This window comes from Macrobrachium nipponense, chromosome 40, assembly GCF_015104395.2.
Source record: "Macrobrachium nipponense isolate FS-2020 chromosome 40, ASM1510439v2, whole genome shotgun sequence".
In the NCBI taxonomy this organism is placed as follows: domain Eukaryota; kingdom Metazoa; phylum Arthropoda; class Malacostraca; order Decapoda; family Palaemonidae; genus Macrobrachium; species Macrobrachium nipponense.
The window spans coordinates 23415959-23435306 of NC_061101.1; the positions used below are offsets into that span (position 1 = coordinate 23415959).

The following is a 19348-nucleotide window of genomic DNA, read 5'->3' on the forward strand; positions in this document are numbered from 1 at the left end:
ACAGCAAAGAGGACAGACAAAGAAGCGACATGTCACATTGTGAAAGGCTGTTTAAAAAAAAACTTAAGGTAACATGTATTCAAATAATAGAAAGCAGAGCCATAGGCCTAACGTAAATGAACAAAAGACTAACAATGACTTCTAAGCACTCAAAAGGCACATTAAACAGAACAATAAACAACCCAAGAAAAGGCTCTATAAGCCAAGGCTAGGAGGCGATACAATACAACCCAGCGGACATACAAACATCATAAAACCAGCACCCAACATGGAAGAGTGGACTCTAACAGACCCTATTTACAGCGAACATCGCCAACATTACAGCTTACATAATCAACACTATTATAAATAACTAATATACATTATGGCATTATAAATGCGCATACGAGGGATTGTGTATATGTGTGTTAGTGTAGCTATCGCTGCTGCCGCCGACGACTGTGCACTATGAACGCACTTTGCCCTAGGTAAACAATTAAAAATAATAATAAAAAAAAATCTGTGTGTGTAAGGATATGTTCTATGTGTGTGTATATGTAGCTGCGTCATTATCGGTACTTTAGACGACTACGTACACCGAATGATGTCTCCTTCCTCTCTCCTTTGGCATTATCCTCCGAAGTCGAGCTGAAGTGTGAAAGAAAAATTTAAGCAACACGCATAAATACTTTAAATAGTTTCCGAGGTGGTAGAGGTCACCAACTTTATAAAGTCAATTAACATCTCATTCTAATTAATTTCATCCATTTTCAACTGATAACCTTTCTTTGCCTTTTGGTGAGGTACAAATTAGTTCCTTTTAATAATAATAATAATAATAATAATAATAATAATAATAATAATAATAATAATAATAATAATAATAATAAGGGCTGTGTATCAGAGGGAAAAAACATCGACTAACTGGCGAGACCCAAGACCGATTCCTGCAGAGGCCAAAACAATTCAGGCCGAAAATAAGCCATCGTGATTTTTTATTTACCCAGACAATGAATTGTGCACCAGGTAGTTATGAAAATGTGCAGGGTTCTCAGGCAGGCTGGAGAAAGGTCATGGGACCAGTCATCTCATCCGAAATAAAAGAAAAAAAATTACTGAAGACCAGAAGATTGGAACCTTGTGGACCACATTTCAATGGGGAGGAGTACAGCTGAAAACATTATCGAATATCAAGCCAGTTGAGCAAAGCCGTTTCCAGCCGACACTTTCACCTCGGTTTCCAGGGAAAGAAATGACTTGGCAACACCAACTACATGTCCATTCCAATTTGAATAAGCTGATTAAATAAGGCCAAATCTTTCGGACACGTTCTGGAAGCATTTAATCCTCTCGTCACTTTTGCATAATTTTGATATGTTTTGATTTTCTCATCCAAAACACGAGCGATTTCAAGTCGAAAGTATATTTGCTTTCCCCTCGCTGTGACCTGGTTAAGCTCTGACATGACTCACAAAGTCTCGTGGCGCAAGACTCTTTCTCTCTCTCTCTCTCTCTCCATCTCTCGTCTCTCTCTCTTCTCTCACTCTCTCTCTTCTCCTCCCCAACTTCCTCTCTTCTCTCTCTCTCGCTCCTCTCTCTCTCTCTCTCTCTCTCTCTCCACGGAAACAGAAGAGTTCCATGAAATATACTGTCTGTCTTTCTCCCTCCCCGAACAAGGAAAAGGTAAGTCGCAACACACAAGACTTTAGCACTGATGTTAGACGTTACACCAATATACAACATGGGATTCAATATAAGATTATTAAGCATAATGAACCTACAAAACAGTAGCCCTCGATATGTCGTATGCTTGATAACAAACCATGCATTATGTGGATTCTGAAGTAGTATATCTTTCTGACTGCCATAGTAACAGGGTGACACTTCAATGATGTTACTTAATTAGGTCTAACACTATCAATGTCCAAAAGCATTGACGATTTTTTTTTTCGCTCGCTAACGTAAAAAAAAAAATGGGGGTATTCATTTCAGGGCTAGAACAGACCTCTACTGGCCACTTGGCAGTTACCAATAACTTGTAAATACTACGAATATTGATAACAATAATGGAAAAATAGAAGTAATATTTGCCCTCTTGTAATAAAACAGTTAGAATTCAATGTCATATTCTACTTATTCAAATGTGGTATAAAGGTATATTTTTGTTCTTATTCGCGTTTGTGAACATTGTCTGCTGTTACATCAGCCTGGGTATGCGCGACGCGCTGGAAACACGAACAGTCATCGAGGCTTGTGACAACAAAATGATGCTATACTTGAAAAAGACGTTTCTTTCCCTTAGAACCTTTTCACTTTTCAACAGATGAATGTTTTGCAACAAGTGCAATTTTGTTTTTACTTTTCCAACACTCTTTCTCAATACTTTTGGGACGGGTAACTTAAAAGGAAGATATATAAAATTGTTGTTTATTCATAATTATTCATTATTTTTAATCTAATTGTTATTTCATCTTTATTTTTTACTTAACGCCTCTTCACCCATTTCTTCCACTCATTTTGTGTACACTTGCTATGCAAGAAATGGGTGGTATTTCGTTAGTTCAACCTGAATTTGTACACCTTAATAATAATATTAATAACCATATTAATAATAATAGAGTTAGGAATACCTTGGACACGAGGCCATGGCTCATTAAAAAGGTCTAAACCTTACTATCTTATCTCTGTTGTGGTAACATTCTTCTCAGAAACCTCCTCTACAATACCTCCTTCTTTCTCCCCCAGCTGCAGGAACTCAACGTGATTTGAGCCGCGCCCCGAGCCGTGAAAGCACGGGTGGGGGTGACCCCGGAGGACTTCTTTTAACCCCGTATTACTCCCCAGCACCCCACTCACCCCACCAGCTCAGCCCGCGAACGGAACTCCGACGGGATCAAGCGATTGATAGATCTCCTTCCCCGCTGTTGAGGTGACTTATTTTTTTTTTTTCTTCTTCTTTTTTTTTTACTGTTCTTGCTGTTTTTTCATCGTTTGTTTTACATGGCTCTTTCTGCATTTGCTCAAGGTTCTTCCAAGATTCATTTCGTGTTATTTTATTCATTATTCTTTTCGGTTATCTTGTTATCAATTTCACTGTATTTTTCGCTATTCAATCATGATCATTCTTCGTATATTCTTTTCAGCTGAGGTATTTTTTAACTATTTATTTAAAGTGATATCTTAATTTTGCTGACCCTAGGTAATATGTTGTGATATTAACTTTTCAAAGCTAATTCAAGTACATTACATGATTCTTATATTGTAGTATAACCTTTTAGTATTATTTTGAGGTAAACCCATTTTTTTTTCCGTGAGTTAGAAATTCACCGAGTAGGGATTAACTTTCGCATTACTGATTCGTTTGGCTTCCCGGAAAGTGTATCAAAATGTATGACAAAATTGGGAAGCTAAGAACTCATATACATATATATAATATATATATATATATAGGTATATAATATATATATATATATATATATATATATAATCACTGAGCGTTCTCCGTCAAATGACTATCATTCGCAGCACCAATCACCAAATAATAACAGGACAGCTAATGCAGACAAAAAGCCCAAATAAATCTATAAATCTAAACGAATAGAACTGCCTTCACGGACCTGTTAACTGGAGGAATTAGCCATACACTGGTTAATACTATATATACTATATAACGGTAAAAAAAATGTATTTGATGAAAGACCTGAAATTTACCTAACTTCGAGTAGACTCTATCGCTAATATATAGCGTACGCTTATATATGCTGTGAGAAAAACTGCCTTGCATTATCCAGTCTTACTATACTGTAACATAACTGTTATGCTATTTATTTATCTGTTGCTTGTTTGTTTTATTTTAGTAATTGTAAATATTGGCAACGCAGTTTACAAGCTGCGGGATCTTTTTACTTTTGTTCGTTTCTGCTTGTACGGTTTAAGGTTTTATTCGTATTTGAAATAAAGTAAAAGAAGAAACGCTACCGTGATTCGTATCTCCCTTCGTATACACACAATATTGGGTCTTTTAAAATCCACACACACACACATATGTGTGAGTGTGATATGTGTGTGTGGATTTTAAAAGACCCAATGTGAGTGTATATATGTATGACCATATTAACATTTACTAAAATAAAACAAACAAGCAACAGATAAATAAATAGCATAACAGTTATGTTAACAGTATGGTAAGAAAGTTATTCCCTATTGTGTAAGTTTCAAACTCACACGATAAAAAAAATCGCGATTTTAACTCAAAATACTACGACGATATAAAAATGATGTAGTGCTCTCCCTAAATCCACTATGAGAAGTTATATATACATATACATGTGTGTGTACAGCACCAGAGGCGCGTAAACCCTTACTTAAACACTATTACGTCTTAGAAAAACATTTCTCAATAGGAAGAGAGCCCAGTTGAACAGCATCATGAATCAAGTTAAATGTGGGATTTTATCGTTTTATGAGAGCGTAAATCCTCAGAAAATGATGCTCTTCTGAAAGTTCATTTTAGGAGTGTCGAAATAGTAGTAACATACAAACATACACAGACACGGACAGGGAACGAAACGAGAGAGGACCCGTGTTCTACTGAAAGACTGGTTGACTGGTTACGAAATTTAGACTGTCAAACCAAGCACCGGGCCACTTTCAGCCACTCAGGGCTTAAAACACTGAAAACAAGGAGTTGGAGCGGTTGAACAGCAAGACCAAAAAAAGAAAGTGGCAAGAGAGGTAAAGTTAAAGGCTAAAAAGTCCGTGTTGCCAGTGGCCCAGAGGACGCTGCAACAACCTTTAGTTATGCCTACAGTGCGCCAATTGCGGTACACTTACGGCACTAACCCCTTAGAAGCTCAACTAAAAGAAACCACTGTAGTTGAATTCCGTCGGTCGAGAACTAAGTATGTAGCACTCTTTTCAGTAACATCGGTCAGTGAAAAACAGCAAAGGGACGAGAATGTAAAGTACAGATAACAGAGAAAATCCAATATGGAAGATCAATATTCCACGATAGGTTCTTTCCTTCCACTCCCATGCTTTGTTATTCTCTTCCTACTTTCATTTTCCTGATATACATCGGTAGTCCTTCAGAAAAGATCCCTATATAATTTTCCTCACTGTAGCGTTACACCTTCCATTTGTCTCCAAAAGGAATATCTTCTTAGCTGATTATTTGAATGTTGGTGGGTAAAAGTATGAGGCAACATTTTTATAAGGTCCACATTCGTTTCTTCATCGAACAGAGTTGCCTGGAGAGATTCAACGAGAGGGTCTAACTCATCCGTGAGTGATTCTCCAAACCTGAGTCGCGAGAGCAAGGAGGAGACGGAACCCGAGAACAGCACACCGGGCACTCCCAGTAACGCCATGACCAGCTCCGTCACCGAGGGCCTATCGGCCTCCCCATCTGCTTCTACCGCGGCCACTCCGAGAAGTCCTCACCCTTCCCCGCTGCCCATGAACAGGAGCAGCAGTAGCAGTAGCAGCGGAAACATTGGGGGAACGGCTCTCTCCTCCCCGACGGTCAATGGTTTTCGGTCCAGGAGAGAGTCGGAGGCTTCCAAGAGCAGTGACGACCGGAGGCATCCACCGAGGCTGGGCAGAAACGCTGGCGGCTCCAGGGAATCAAGGTAAAGGGTCAAAGGTTTTCACATTTCCACTTTCAATACATTTTGTCTTGCTCTCCTCTGCATCATAATCTTTTTTCTCCATTTATTCCACGTACAAAATGTACCCGTTACTGCTGAACTTTTCACTGAACTCATTTTCTATCAACACTTTTAGACACTTTACCTGGCGCCGTTTTTATGAACAGACATTAATGAATAATTAACCAACAGCTTGGTAGGATCTTTGTTTATTTGTTAGCCGATTTACCAGTACCTTGATTCTTTTTTTTTTTTACCATAGATTTGTTGTTTGCTTGTTTTTTCCAGGTGTGCGTTCTGTTCTGTGGAAGTTCATAGCATTTGCACGTTTCTATGAATATTTGTTTTTAATAATAATAATAATTATAGTAGATATCATCATCATCACCATAATTATTATAAGCAGCACTATTATAGTACTGTACTAGAATTAAAACAAAATACCTGTCTCCCACGCAGGTCTTTGTACCCTTTCTTGAACATACAAATACCACTGGGAGATGAGGTAAACCTGAAACAAAGCCAGCTTCAGGTAATCCGCTCTCATTTCATTTCAGGGACTCGAGGGACTCCCGCGATTCCCTTTTGTCAAGGGACTCGTCCTCAATCAGGGACGAGGTAACCAGTAGCAGTATGGACGACGTTTTCCCGGAGGAAAAGAACGCGAATACGACCCTCGTCAACAACAAGGAGAAGGAAGGTGAGCCGTTTCAAAGCATCTTTTGGGTGAAGTGCGGTAATGAGGTTTATGAAATATAGTGGAGATTGTGAAGAATGGAATGAAGAAGAGTAGAGGTTTGCAGTTTAAAATGGCGATAAAAAGAATCCGCCCAAAGTTTGGTTTGCAAATTGGTGGGGTCTTTTTGGGCTTGGTCCATGTGAAGCTTTGCTCATTTGTGACGATGATAAGTGGAGAAAAAGATCAAATACGTGTAATTTGTGTCTACTCTTTATATACACGAGGTTACACTTGGGCAATTTACAGGCGTAAATTGTTCACCTGTAAAATCCTGTAAATTAGAGAGGATATGAAAAACAAAATTTCACCTAAAGGGCCTTTACCTATTGTCAACTGGAACGTGAATGTCCGCCGAATTTTGATCATTAATAATAATAATAATAATAATAATAATAATAATAAGAAACATCAGCTACCTTGCAGTAATAAGTGGTACAAGCACCAACCTGAGGGAGTGATAGAAAACGATCAGGCAAAGATCCTCTGGGACTATGGTATCAGAACGGATAGGGTGATACGTGCAAATAGACCAGACGTGACGTTGATTGACAAAGTCAAGAAGAAAGTATCACTCATTGATGTCGCAATACCATGGGACACCAGAGTTGAAGAGAAAGAGAGGGAAAAATGATAGTATCAAGATCTGAAAATAGAAATAAGAAGGATATGGGATATGCCAGTGGAAATTGTACCCATAATCATAGGAGCACTAGGCAAGATCCCAAGATCCCTGAAAAGGAATCTAGAAAAACTAGAGGCTAAAGTAGCTCCAGGACTCATGCAAAGAAGATTGTGGATCCTAGAAACGGCGCACATAGTAAGAAAAGTGATGGACTCCTAAGGAGGCAGGATGCAACCCGGAACCCCACACTATAAATACCACCCAGTCGAAAAAAAAAAAAATAATAATAATAATAATATCCGTCAACTTCCGCTAAACAAACTCACCCTCTCTCGGAAACGACTAGAACGTTTTAAAGAGTAAAAACCAAAATCAGCCGCAACATTTACCAAGCAAAGCACGTCAGTTGCAACTTTTGCTACTTCGCCCAAGAAGTCGAATAAGTCTTGGTGCGGCAGGGAATGCTGAAAGAACGTTTACTTTTCGAGTTAAATCCACCTGCAAAGACTGCAAAGGTTCCCGCTTGATCCTATTTGACATTCTAGCCCAGCAATGGCTTTGACTTTTATGTAACTGCGTAGATTAATTCGAGTGTGTTCATGCGTTACCTACCATCTAGAACAATTACCAATTCGCTTTCCGTACGACAAATTCATCTTTACGTTGACTTTAATGATTCTCTTTTCTCCTATATTTACTACTATGCATTTAAACTCTAGCTTTTCTATAGGACTACATTCTCTTCGTTACAAAATTACCTCTCTAGCTCTGGCTCATCGATAGGTAATGTTTCAGGGAAATCACATCACTTTTCTGACAATGTAAATTGAAACATGGACAGGCACATCAGACGTAAATTACGATAAAAACAATTTTTTTTTAATTGATACCAAAGGGGATCTTAACTTATGTGCTAAGCTGAGATACTACGACCTTTTCTCTACTCACGACAAGGGGAAAAAAAAAGTACCGTGCAAATTAGTAAATGAAAAGGGCGAAAAGGTACGTGAAGCCAAGACCGTTTTCGATATCTGGGCCCTATGACCCGCAGTCATTGTTCTCTCTCTCTCTCTCTCTCTCTCTCTCTCTCTCTCTCTCTCTCTCTCTCTCTCTCTCTCTCTCTCTCAAAACCCTTTTCATAACACGTTAAAACACACCGCATTATAAATACAATAAACATAAACCTCCAGTCTTTAGTAATGGTTTCGTTTCTATTTTTGAGTGTTTACATACGGCAGTATGTACTACCGTACATATAGCTTTCTTAAACTACAAGTTACAGTTGGAAAATAAAATAAAACTTCCTATACAAGTGTATACAGTAAAAATGCCTGAGAACACTCAGTAAGGCTTATTGCATAAGACTTCTGACTACAAGAAAAGGCTCCATGTTATCAAATATGAATTCCTTAAATAGGCAGCAAAACCTACATAACTATACTACAGAAGCATGCTACGCTAACCTAGGATTTAATGGCAGTGAAATACTATTAAAGATTTGATAAGTATAGAACGCTTCACAATATTACAAAATGAGTGAATCGTTAACTAAAACAGTCCACTTTATGACGACTAAAAGATATAAGACTTGTCTTAGTCTCGAAGAATGTATGAAATATTATTAGGAAATTATATAAAGTTTAATGGAAAAGAAAATTGTACAACAATCCATGGAAATCTAGGAAACCACCTTAGGCTTCCGAAAATGTATAAATAACTGCGGTTTTCGCTTTTGTTAACGACTCTGTCTCTGGAGCCTACCATATCTAAAGAAAGCAATGAATTCAGACCCAATTTCCCATTCGAAGTCGTCAGCCTCGTCACTCACTTCCTTCTCTATTCATATATTATGAATTGATAATGTGCACTTCCCTTAGCGGCTTTATCACCTATTAGGTTTTGCATATTACTCCTTTTCTTTCATTCCAGGTACCATAGGAATGGGAACGGTCGAGTTTTCCCTGCTGTACGATTCCCACAACCAAGCTCTTCACTGTACGGTGCACAGTGCCAGAGTAAGATCCTGTCGTCTTTTTCCTTTTTTATGTCAAAAATCAGTATCCACAAATGTTCAATCTAAGACAAGCTCCCTCAAATGTATGAAATTTCACAAACAGGCATAGGCAATTATTCGTATGCTACATTAATGACTTTACGACACAATAGCCCGATAATGGAAGTTTCTGTATTTAAGAATATTTTATCTCTACGAATACCAGTTATACAGATGAATTTATGACGGTTCTACTGATATCCCTTATTGATTACTGAAAGAAACTACAGCGGTCAAGGGGTTTCATTTCTGGCAACTCGACTGAGGCATGGTTTGGATTCCACAATAACCCAAGGCTCTTAATGATGTACCATATCACAATCACAAAGCGTAACACCATACTTCCTCCACCTCCCCCCCTTGATATCACTATGCTGAACTTATATATATATATATATATATATATATATATATATATATATATATAGGATATATATATATATATATATATATATTATATTAGTATATATATTATATATATATATATATATATATATATATAAATGAAACACATTTTTATGAAAGGCCACAGGGAAGGCCACTTATTGCCCTTATCTATCGTTGTAACTGACTTGGTTTTCTTGAGTACCTTGTTACAACTGTAAAAGCGACTATATGATTTTCTTTGGTTCAGTGCTTTTAACCGTTTTCCTTTTCATAGCCTTGGTTAATGCAGAATTACAAATTATGCTTTATCTTGCCGCATGCATTAAAAAACACCGTTTATATGTTCTCCAGATCCAAGCAGCGTTCAAAAGGGGAGCTTTTATAATCCTACTAAAATGCCATCTCTTAATCAAAGTTGCTAGAAGTGTTATTAGCTCGTGTGCATTTACACAAAATCAGTTCAATACAGAGCTAACACAAACCTGGGCATTTGTACGGCAACCTAAAGTAATCAAAACAATTTAGCATCTAATTCCTCTGTTAAAGAATGACGCCAACGTCTTCCCTTGAACATCATCTGTATCTTTCTCACCACACTGATTATCTTCCAGAACTTGAAGCCGACGGACACAAGCAGACAAGCAGATGCTTACGTGAAACTTCATCTTCTACCAGGTGCTAGTAAGGTAAGGATTTAACTCACTGGAGAGTGACCGCTTCCTTCGTATACAGAAATATGAGGTCGTAACTGGTTTCCTAGATACGGTCTGCGCACGATGGCTGTGCAAACACACAACAACGTGACATAATTGCGAGGATAACAATATATCATGATAAATAACACTAGCCTTTGATTTGAGTTCTAGTTCTTTAAATATGAGCGCCTCAGTGGCGTGGTCGGTATGGTGTTGCCGTACTACCTCAGTGGCCGCGAGTTCAATTCTCAGGCATTCTCCTGAGAGGTTAGAGATGTGTATCTCTGGTGATAAAAGTTCACTCTCGACGCGGTTCGGAAGTCACGTAAAGCCGTTGGTCCCGTTGCTGAATAACTACTGGTTCCATGCAACGTAAAAAAAAACATACAAACAAACAGTTCTTTAAATATGGGTCAGACATTCTGTGTCTCAAAAGATCAGAATTAAATGGTTGAAGACTGCAATTATTCTTAGCATTCCAGTTGACCTGATTTAATGTTATCCTCGTAGATATACCGTGATAGGCATTTGCCAACTGGATGCTGATTATGTGAGAAATTGATACCAAGTGCTACTGTAGATTTGATCCTGAGCAGAGATCTTTAAGCATTGAGCCTATTCTTAGAATTAACTATTACCAACATCGTCATCCTCATCCGTGTTTTGCATATCCGTTGCATTCTTTATCATCTTAGATATTAGTTTTTCTCTTTATTCCTACTTCCACCACTTATACTAAGCATTCTAATTCTTCTTCCTCTTGGTTTCTTGTCCATCAAACTTGCATTAATCCCATCATATTATCGGGTCTTTTGCGCAGCAACAACCAGCCAGTTAATTTTTCCTGCTTTTCGCCGGTCATTTCCACAAAAACTGTCCTCATCTTCAGTTACTCAAGCGCTACTTCCTTTGCCATGCTATCTGTTCATCTCAATTCCTCTATTTATCTCCAAGCCAACACACATCACCTGATGAATTTCTTTTAATTCGAAACGTAATCTCAGCATTCTCTATAGTTTTATCTACTGGTAAAACTTATTTCACCTGCTCTCCTTCAACTTCATATACTTCTCGAATTGCTCCCAAGAACTATCAGGCCGAGTATGGACATTTAAAGGCTAAATTGGAATTTGCATCAATCCAATTCTTCGTCTTTGGAAATCGTTCATTCACGCTTCTTTGTGGCCCATTCCAGTCATCCAGTATACAGTTCTTATGGGGTTGCTTTCTCATCAGTCACCTGGATCTAACCGAAGGTTTTCCACCTTCCTTGCTTGCTTGCTTCCCTTTTTAAAATACGTAAAAACAGAAAATTACCCTTTTCTTACTTTCAGACTTTATTTTTTCTTACTTTTCAGACTGCATCTGTAAGTCATAGGCTTCTGTGGTTCTTACTGTTTTCTCAGAATTCACGACCAATAAAAAAAGTGTTATAACTTCTGTACAACTGTTTAATGATTCATTACCTTAATATTTCCACTGCTCCAATCTCTAATCTTGTCAAGGAATCTTTTATAGTGATGAGATGTGTGATTTGTTTTAATAATAATACATCTTCATAATCTAAGAAAAGTGTTGTCATAATAACTGCTTTGTCGTCTTCACTAATTACCTTCAAATCTCTCTCTCTCACTCCTCCCATCCCTCCCCCCTATCCCTCCCACCTCCTTTCCTACTCTTCTTTCTCGCTACTCCTACGTCTCGCTCTCTTCTCTCTCTCTCGTCCTCTCTCTCTCTCTCTCTCTCTCTCTCTCTGAAGGGCCTCGACGAAGTAATCCCCCACACCCGGAGGTGTGGACCCAATCAGCAGGTAAAATTATCTTTATATTTAATCACTGCAGTCCATCAGGCATTGCATATAAAGCGAAGTAAACTGAATGGTTTTAGAATGTATTAAATCAATTTGGTTTTAGAATGTTTTAAATCAATTTCTGAATATTTAAAACAAAAGTTATATATATGAAATTTGATTTTGTTTGCCTTTCTGTGATATAATTAGTCAGTTATGCAATTTATACTAAAAACAAAAAGTGACCTGAAAGGCCTTTCTGTTTTCGCAAGACGATTACTGTTATTATAATAAAATATATATTCACTATATTTCTTTTATTAATTATGTATGTTTACGTGCATTTATCGTCATTTGCAATGGATATTAATTTCTTCTCATTTCTGCTTTTTTTCACATATTGGCACTGTCATCTGTGTAAGCTTGCAAGGTCATGAAATTTTGGCTTGTGTCATAAGAATGTGCGGTAATAATAAAAACTGAGTTCTACTTTTAATTACTGACGCTAATAAAAAAAATATCATCACTGAAACGCAAGGAAGGGGTGCCGGACTTCAAGGCATATGGCAGTCTTAACATGGCCACCCAATCTTAATTTGCATACAAATTGACATGAACTATTAACAGCTGTCATTTGCCCTTTACAAACTCTGCAGCAATTTCCCGAAGGCGTTTTGGAGAAACTGCATTTAGGGTATATTTATTTTTCAGCATGGTTGCAATGTCACGTGAAAATGCCGTCACTTCATGTGTGGTATCATAAAGTACCTTCCAAAATCCCATAATATATATATATATATATATATATATATATATATATATATATATATATATATAATATATATATATATATATGACATAACAGCCTCTTCGCGATTTCATCAGTTTTAATCTTGGATATGTTAATCAAGCCCATTGTGATTCTATGAGTTACCAGGTCACGAAACACATGCTAATAGTTTGATTCTAAGTCTGAGCTAGCTAACGCATACCAAGTTTGAATTAACTTAACTTCACCTACTAGTCTCATAAATATATAAGCCTTTACAAACTCTGAGCCTTCATCAAGCATGGTCAACAGTGCCCACTTTAAAAACGAGTTGGCATCAGTCTAAGAACTTCCAACTGCCAGCTTTAAGATGATGATATGGAGCTCTTACATAATGGCCGGCGTGTCACGTGAAAGACGTTATCATAGTTTTCTATGATGTTTATAGTAAAGCATATAGTTTTCAGGTCGTTTTTTCCCATATATCTGTCACAACATCGCCCCGTCAACTGATGATAATCATCATTACAATCTGAACGGAAACAGCAGAGTTTATAATAATAATAATAATAATAATAATAATAATAATAATAATAATAGGGGAAAAAACTCTCTATCCCGAGAGTATATAAAATGTTCTATCAAATAATAATAATATAATAATAATAATATACAAAAAGAGGCATGATTCAGTGGCAAAAGCCCTCCACTGGAGCCTGTGCAAGAAACATCAGCTACCTTGCAGTAATAAGTGGTACAAGCACCAACCTGAGGGAGTGATAGAAAACGATCAGGCAAAGATCCTCTGGGACTATGGTATCAGAACGGATAGGGTGATACGTGCAAACAGACCAGACGTGACGTTGATTGACAAAGTCAAGAAGAAAGTATCACTCATTGATGTCGCAATACCATGGGACACCAGAGTTGAAGAGAAAGAGAGGGAAAAAATGGATAAGTATCAAGATCTGAAAATATATGAGAAATAAGAAAGGAAGTTAATGGGATATGCCAGTGGAAATTGTACCCATAATCATAGGAATACTAGGCACGATCCCAAGATCCCTGAAAAGGAATCTAGAAAAACTAGAGGCTGAAGTAGCTCCAGGACTCATGCAGAAGACTGTGATCCTAGAAACGGCATACATAGTAAGAAAAGTGTGGACTCCCTAAGGAGGCAGGATGCAACCCGGAACCCCACACTATAAATACCACCCAGTCGAATTGGAGGACTGTGATAGAGCCATAATAATAATAATAATAATAATAATAATAATAATATAATAATAATAATGGCCCATGTTAAGACACAACTACCACAAACACTTGACCCCGAGTAGAAATGCCATAGAAAAGTAGGCTAAAACGGATGAAACGGACGGCCGACGTCAAGCCGAAATACCGTAATGATATTAATTAGGAAATTCGTGTCCAAATTAGCCACCCAGACTAAAATGGCTCATTCTGAAAAAGCTGACAGATGTCCATTAAGTGGAGTGACGTCCCTCTCCTAATTTGCAGTCATTAATAAAACTTGCAACGTCCCTTTTCCCAAATCCTCTTCAACTATTTGCATGAATGCCTGCGTGTAGCATGTTGCTCCTTTTTTCCTTCTCAAGGCCTCCTGTATAACCAACTTTATTTTTCTGTTTGAAAGGTTGCTTTTTTCACGCTCCAATTATGATATTCTTTTCATTCAAAATTGCGCTTCTATATTTTTCTTTTCCTCATTTTCAATTACGTGCTCGTCACAGCTTACGGTTGTAAATGTTGTTTTGTATGAATTTCTCGACGACCTGATAAGGTATTGGTTGCCATTTCTCTTTCGTTATATTTGCCATGAAGTCATTTCAAGTAACTGATTGTACAACTCTTCTTATGATAATACGTTTTATAATTATTGCTGTAAAATCTAATGTTGCCAAATTTTTTAACATAACGATTATTATTATCATATATAACTGAAAAACTACAGCATTATGGTAGTATATAGATGAGGGAGGCGGGACGGTAGTCTACGGGGAGTAAAACCCAGATTTATAACTGCCAGACAAGGTTCATTTAACTTCATTCTGCCTGCTCTATAAGCAGGCTAGTGGTAATAAGAGGAGGAAGTACCCGTAAGCTATCATCCTGACCCATAATATTTAAATATATGAATACACATTGTTTCATATTTATTAGGTGTTACTAGCATTATTACTGATGCACAACCCACAGATACTGCTAAACTTTCTGCTTGTACTTCGATTGTGAAGGAAAAGATTCATCTTCTAAACAATATCATCATTTCTCACAACATCTGTTTCCTCTATTTTCAACATAAAGAATTCTCTTCTGTGGAAGTTTGCTCTACAAGGTTACATCTTTCTGTTGTTGTTCCACATGAATGTATGATCATTTTGAATTGGAATATATAAAAATATAATAATCATCATCATAACATCGTTTGAGGTTTCAAGGTACGCAATTTTTAATACATGAATTCTAATTCATGAAAAGCTTGTGAGATCTCAAGTGTATCCTACATTTCCTTTCGACAACAGAGTAACAAGTTACGTACCCGGACGGTACCAAAGACGGTCAATCCGGAATTCAATGAAACGCTTACATATTACGGCATCTCGGATCAGGACATGGCTAGGAAGACCCTGAGACTCACAATCCTGGGTAAGTGTGTTTGTATGAAGGTTGCCTTTGTCTGTTTTTATTGTGACTAAAGCTCCTGTTTATCAATGTGTTTATCAAAAGTTCCTTTACCTGTATGAAACACTATTTTTGTACAAAGTTCAATTACTCCAGTAAAACATTTTTAGGAAAGTGGGTTTGCAATCAAGGTTCCTTTCGTTGTGGAAGAAACCGATTTAGGTCAGTGAATCTGTCCCCAACTTCATTTTCCCACCACGAACTCGACATTCTAGGTGAATCTCTATCCAATGTTCTTTTCTTTTCTGAGACCCACTATTTTAAGCGTCCAAATGCGCAGTTCCTTCTAGTGTCTAGAACTCGCCATTTTTAGTGTATTTATACTTATTGTTACTTTACTTGTCTTATGGTCTTGCTAGCACTGTCCATTTTGCCTATTGTGTTATTACGCTCAAGCCCCACTCATGGCTGGGTAGATTTTCCTTGGAAAAAACAAGCTTACATTGATTTGTCGTAACAGAATTCCCTAATGTCTCTTAATATGAAGGACAAATTAAATATTATATACGTTAATTTGCACAGTCTTCTATTCTGAATCATTTGGTATACATACTGCGATCAGGAATCATTCTTGTTGCATGTTAGCGCCAAATTTATCACCATTAAAGTTTATATATACATATTTCGTCGCATGTGGCACACAGGTAAGCAAGAGACCCTCTGTAAAACCTAGAACGACAAATGCAGTACCTACAGAGTTCGTGTTATGTTCCTATCCTTTGCAACTTAGATGTGTATTACAACACACAAATTCACATGTTAATCTGTCTTTCACTGTATTAAATTTCATGCTTTCCCTTCTGCCTATCATTGCCGCATAATAATGGGTATGTCCTCAATTTCTCTATATTCATCTTCTACTTTTTCATAAGCTTACGTGACTGTTTATAAATACTGATTTTCTGTGAGAACAATTTTCAATGCAAATTCGTCAAAGAAAAAATGGAAAAATACGATGTCGACATGTTCAATATAACATACGCCTGTCTTCCCGAAAGAAATTCCAATCTTTTCTTTTCCTCAAAACAGATGAAGACCGATTTGGCCATGACTTCCTCGGGGAGGCTAGGATTGCCTTAAAGAAAGTTCGACCTCACGAAACCAAGCGCCTGAGGGTTAACCTTGAAAAGCGGATAAGTGTAAGTATTTGCTCGTACAACACTCATCTATATTTCACTCACCGTCCCCACAAGTGGGAGAGCTCATTTGTTCTTGCCGAAGTCTCTCAGTCCCTGTCTCCCTCTCTCAATTCTTGAATGTACGTAAGAAGATACTGTAATCATTATTTTGAAGTCTGTCTGTCTATATATCCCTTTTATGTATGGACTGTAAAGTAAATTATGATAGTAGTATCTGCTACTTACGGATTCCTAGAAATGTGGTAACAGCCATTACCAACTTGGTTTTATGCATCTCATGATTTTCAGACAAATGAAATGCAATTCACCGATATTACTCTAGTTAAGTACTCGTACGCACAAATCAGCAACAGACACTGAGGGGTAAAACTATTCGTAATAAACCAATGACGGAGAACAATCTGTATGGTGCCGAAATGCACGTCAATATTAATCTTTTTTTACGCTGAAGATCCGAAGGTAAATATTGTTACATAAATCCAGTTTGATTGCTAAGAGAAGTTTCTTTCATCAAATTCAGAAGACAACAATGGCCTCTTAACTAGACAGGGTAAATGATTCGGAGAATAATGAAAAGGTCAAAGAATTCTGCAATATGCTAAATGAATGGGGTGCGAGGATAATCAAACCGATTGACCTTCGTTTTTTGGAACACCCAAAAGGCGAGTCGGGGAATGGGAATTCTTTCCTGTCCAACGAACCGAAAAAGAGGCTGCATAGAGCAGCTATCCTTTCAGGAGTAGTATTACCTAAAAGTAACACCCATAAGATAGGCAGTATTCTTTCGCGCAAGAGCTATTAGTAGATTCACATCAACCGTGCATTTGATGTCTAGGACAGTCCCTTACGACGCTCCTGATTGGCTGTTGATAAGCCAATCACAGGTCTGGAAACTCTCAGTCTCTCGAGAGTTCACATAGGCAGGAAGTATGTTCCACCTCTCCCGAGGGATACTTTAGAAAGACGTATCCCTCAGGAGAGGTGAAACATAGATCCTACTCATGGGAATTCTCTCGTGAGACTGAGAGTTTCCAGCCCTGTGAATGGCTTATCAACAGCCAATCAGGAGCGTCGTAAGGGATTGGCCTAGACATCAAATGCACGGTTGATGTGAATCTACTATAGTAATAGGATTCAGGTTGCCAGACCCGCTGACATTTTCCCTCAAAAGCCTTTGAAAGCAACACTGAGGCGGTATTCCTTCCTAACAGCTGGCGGAGGACGAAGTCAAAGGGGAGACGGAAAGGGGGAAAGTTCTGCTGAGTCTCAAGTACGCCACCCAGAGGAACGCCCTCATTGTTGGCATCGTTCGATGCGCACATCTTCCTTCGATGGACTCCAACGGGTTTTCGGACCCTTACGTCAAAGTGTAAGCTCATTTTTAACATTTTTAACTTAATTCGCTTCTATGTTAAATTTTCATAGCCCTTTCTCTTAAGCACGGAACCAAAATATTTTTCTTAGTCATCGCCATGACTGTTTACTGTATAATAGTATTGGTAAATGGTGATTATTCACTATCCTCTCTTCTAGAAAATTTTCATATAGGAAATTATGGTCTAAAAACTAAAAAGCACCCAGTAACCGAATAGAAATTTCGGTCAATATTTAAGAGAAGAATCAAAACATTCAACAGATTCACATCCAAACATATTATCTGAACGACGAACACAGTGAAAACTAAGTTCCACAACTAACACATAATATGAAAGCTTCATCTCACCCTTCACCCTCGCCTTTTTTATTTTTTTTTTAACAGCCAGCTAAAGCCTGACCCCACCCACAAAAAATATAAGACAGCAGTCAAGTGGAAGAATCTCAACCCAGAATTTAACGAGGAGTTCATCTTTGAAGTCAGGAGGAACGAACTGCCCAAGAAACTCTTGGACATCCGCGTCTACGACAAGGATGTCGGAAGAAGCGATGACTTTATAGGTAATTGTGACACTCTCTCTCTCTCTCTCTCTCTCTCTCTCTCTCTCTCTCTCTCTCTCTATCTCTCTCTCTCTCTGTTTAACTCAGATTTGAAATCTAAAAACTATATGCTAAAAACTTAATGGGTTTGATAAAAATGAAAGTGCAGAAAATGTTATGCAAAATCTTATCATAACTAGAAACCACTATTTCAAACATTTTAAATTATTGTGAACAGTTGTACAGGAATAATGCGTGTCTTTTTAATGGGGGCGGGAAGGGGGTTTAGGCCTGGTATTTTATTGAAACGTGTACGTCCAAAAGATTTTTTTTTTTTTCTCAAATTTACTTATGATCATAATTTGATCGGGCACACTATCCAGCTTTATACTTACGCAAACTGATTACTAGCACTACAGCTGCGGCTTATAATAATTCAAACAGATTCTTACAACATACGAAAATACTGACGGTGTTACTCTTTTAGTTGGGAAATTAACACTTGGTTTATATATCATATGCAGTGAGACTTTGAACATGTAACCATCAAACGCGAAATTCTAGATATTTTGACATTCGTTAAGGTTCTATGAAGTATGGTGAGGAACTGTTTTACCTTTTTTTAAAAAGAAACAGCAGTATTTTAAAACTTAAAAGTTCACAAAATTTCATTACATATCACGACAGTCATTTTCTTCAGAACATTACAGCGGTATTAATAGTAGTCGAAAATATTTCTGCAATTTCTGACACTTTGAAGGTATATGACAAACGATTTCATTCAAAAGAAATGTGAAGTTCTCCAATAAGGCCTCGTAATTTCTTGTTAGATATAAAATGGTCTCAAGCGTGACACGAAAAAAAAACGGCTTACAATGAGATTTTAACAACTAAATAAAACTAGTAAG

The 19348-nt window shown here is 37.5% G+C and overlaps 1 protein-coding gene across 6 annotated transcripts in view; it reads left to right on the forward strand.

Annotated features, from left to right (window-relative positions):
• The window catches only part of LOC135211992 (rabphilin-3A-like), a 454956-nt gene that overhangs the window by 433852 nt on the left and 1756 nt on the right, over positions 1-19348 (forward strand). For 4 of the 6 annotated variants that reach the window (XM_064245260.1, XM_064245259.1, XM_064245262.1 and 1 more), the window contains 10 exons: positions 2725-2908; positions 5223-5609; positions 6185-6327; positions 8918-9003; positions 10040-10114; positions 11883-11933; positions 15228-15351; positions 16417-16526; positions 17738-17895; positions 18286-18461. In XM_064245260.1, coding sequence (XP_064101330.1) covers positions 2725-2908; positions 5223-5609; positions 6185-6327; positions 8918-9003; positions 10040-10114; positions 11883-11933; positions 15228-15351; positions 16417-16526; positions 17738-17895; positions 18286-18461 — 1494 coding nt within the window. The remainder of the gene's footprint in view (positions 1-2724; positions 2909-5222; positions 5610-6184; positions 6328-8917; positions 9004-10039; positions 10115-11882; positions 11934-15227; positions 15352-16416; positions 16527-17737; positions 17896-18285; positions 18462-19348) is intronic. The other 2 variants (XM_064245263.1, XM_064245264.1) reach the window with 2 other exon arrangements.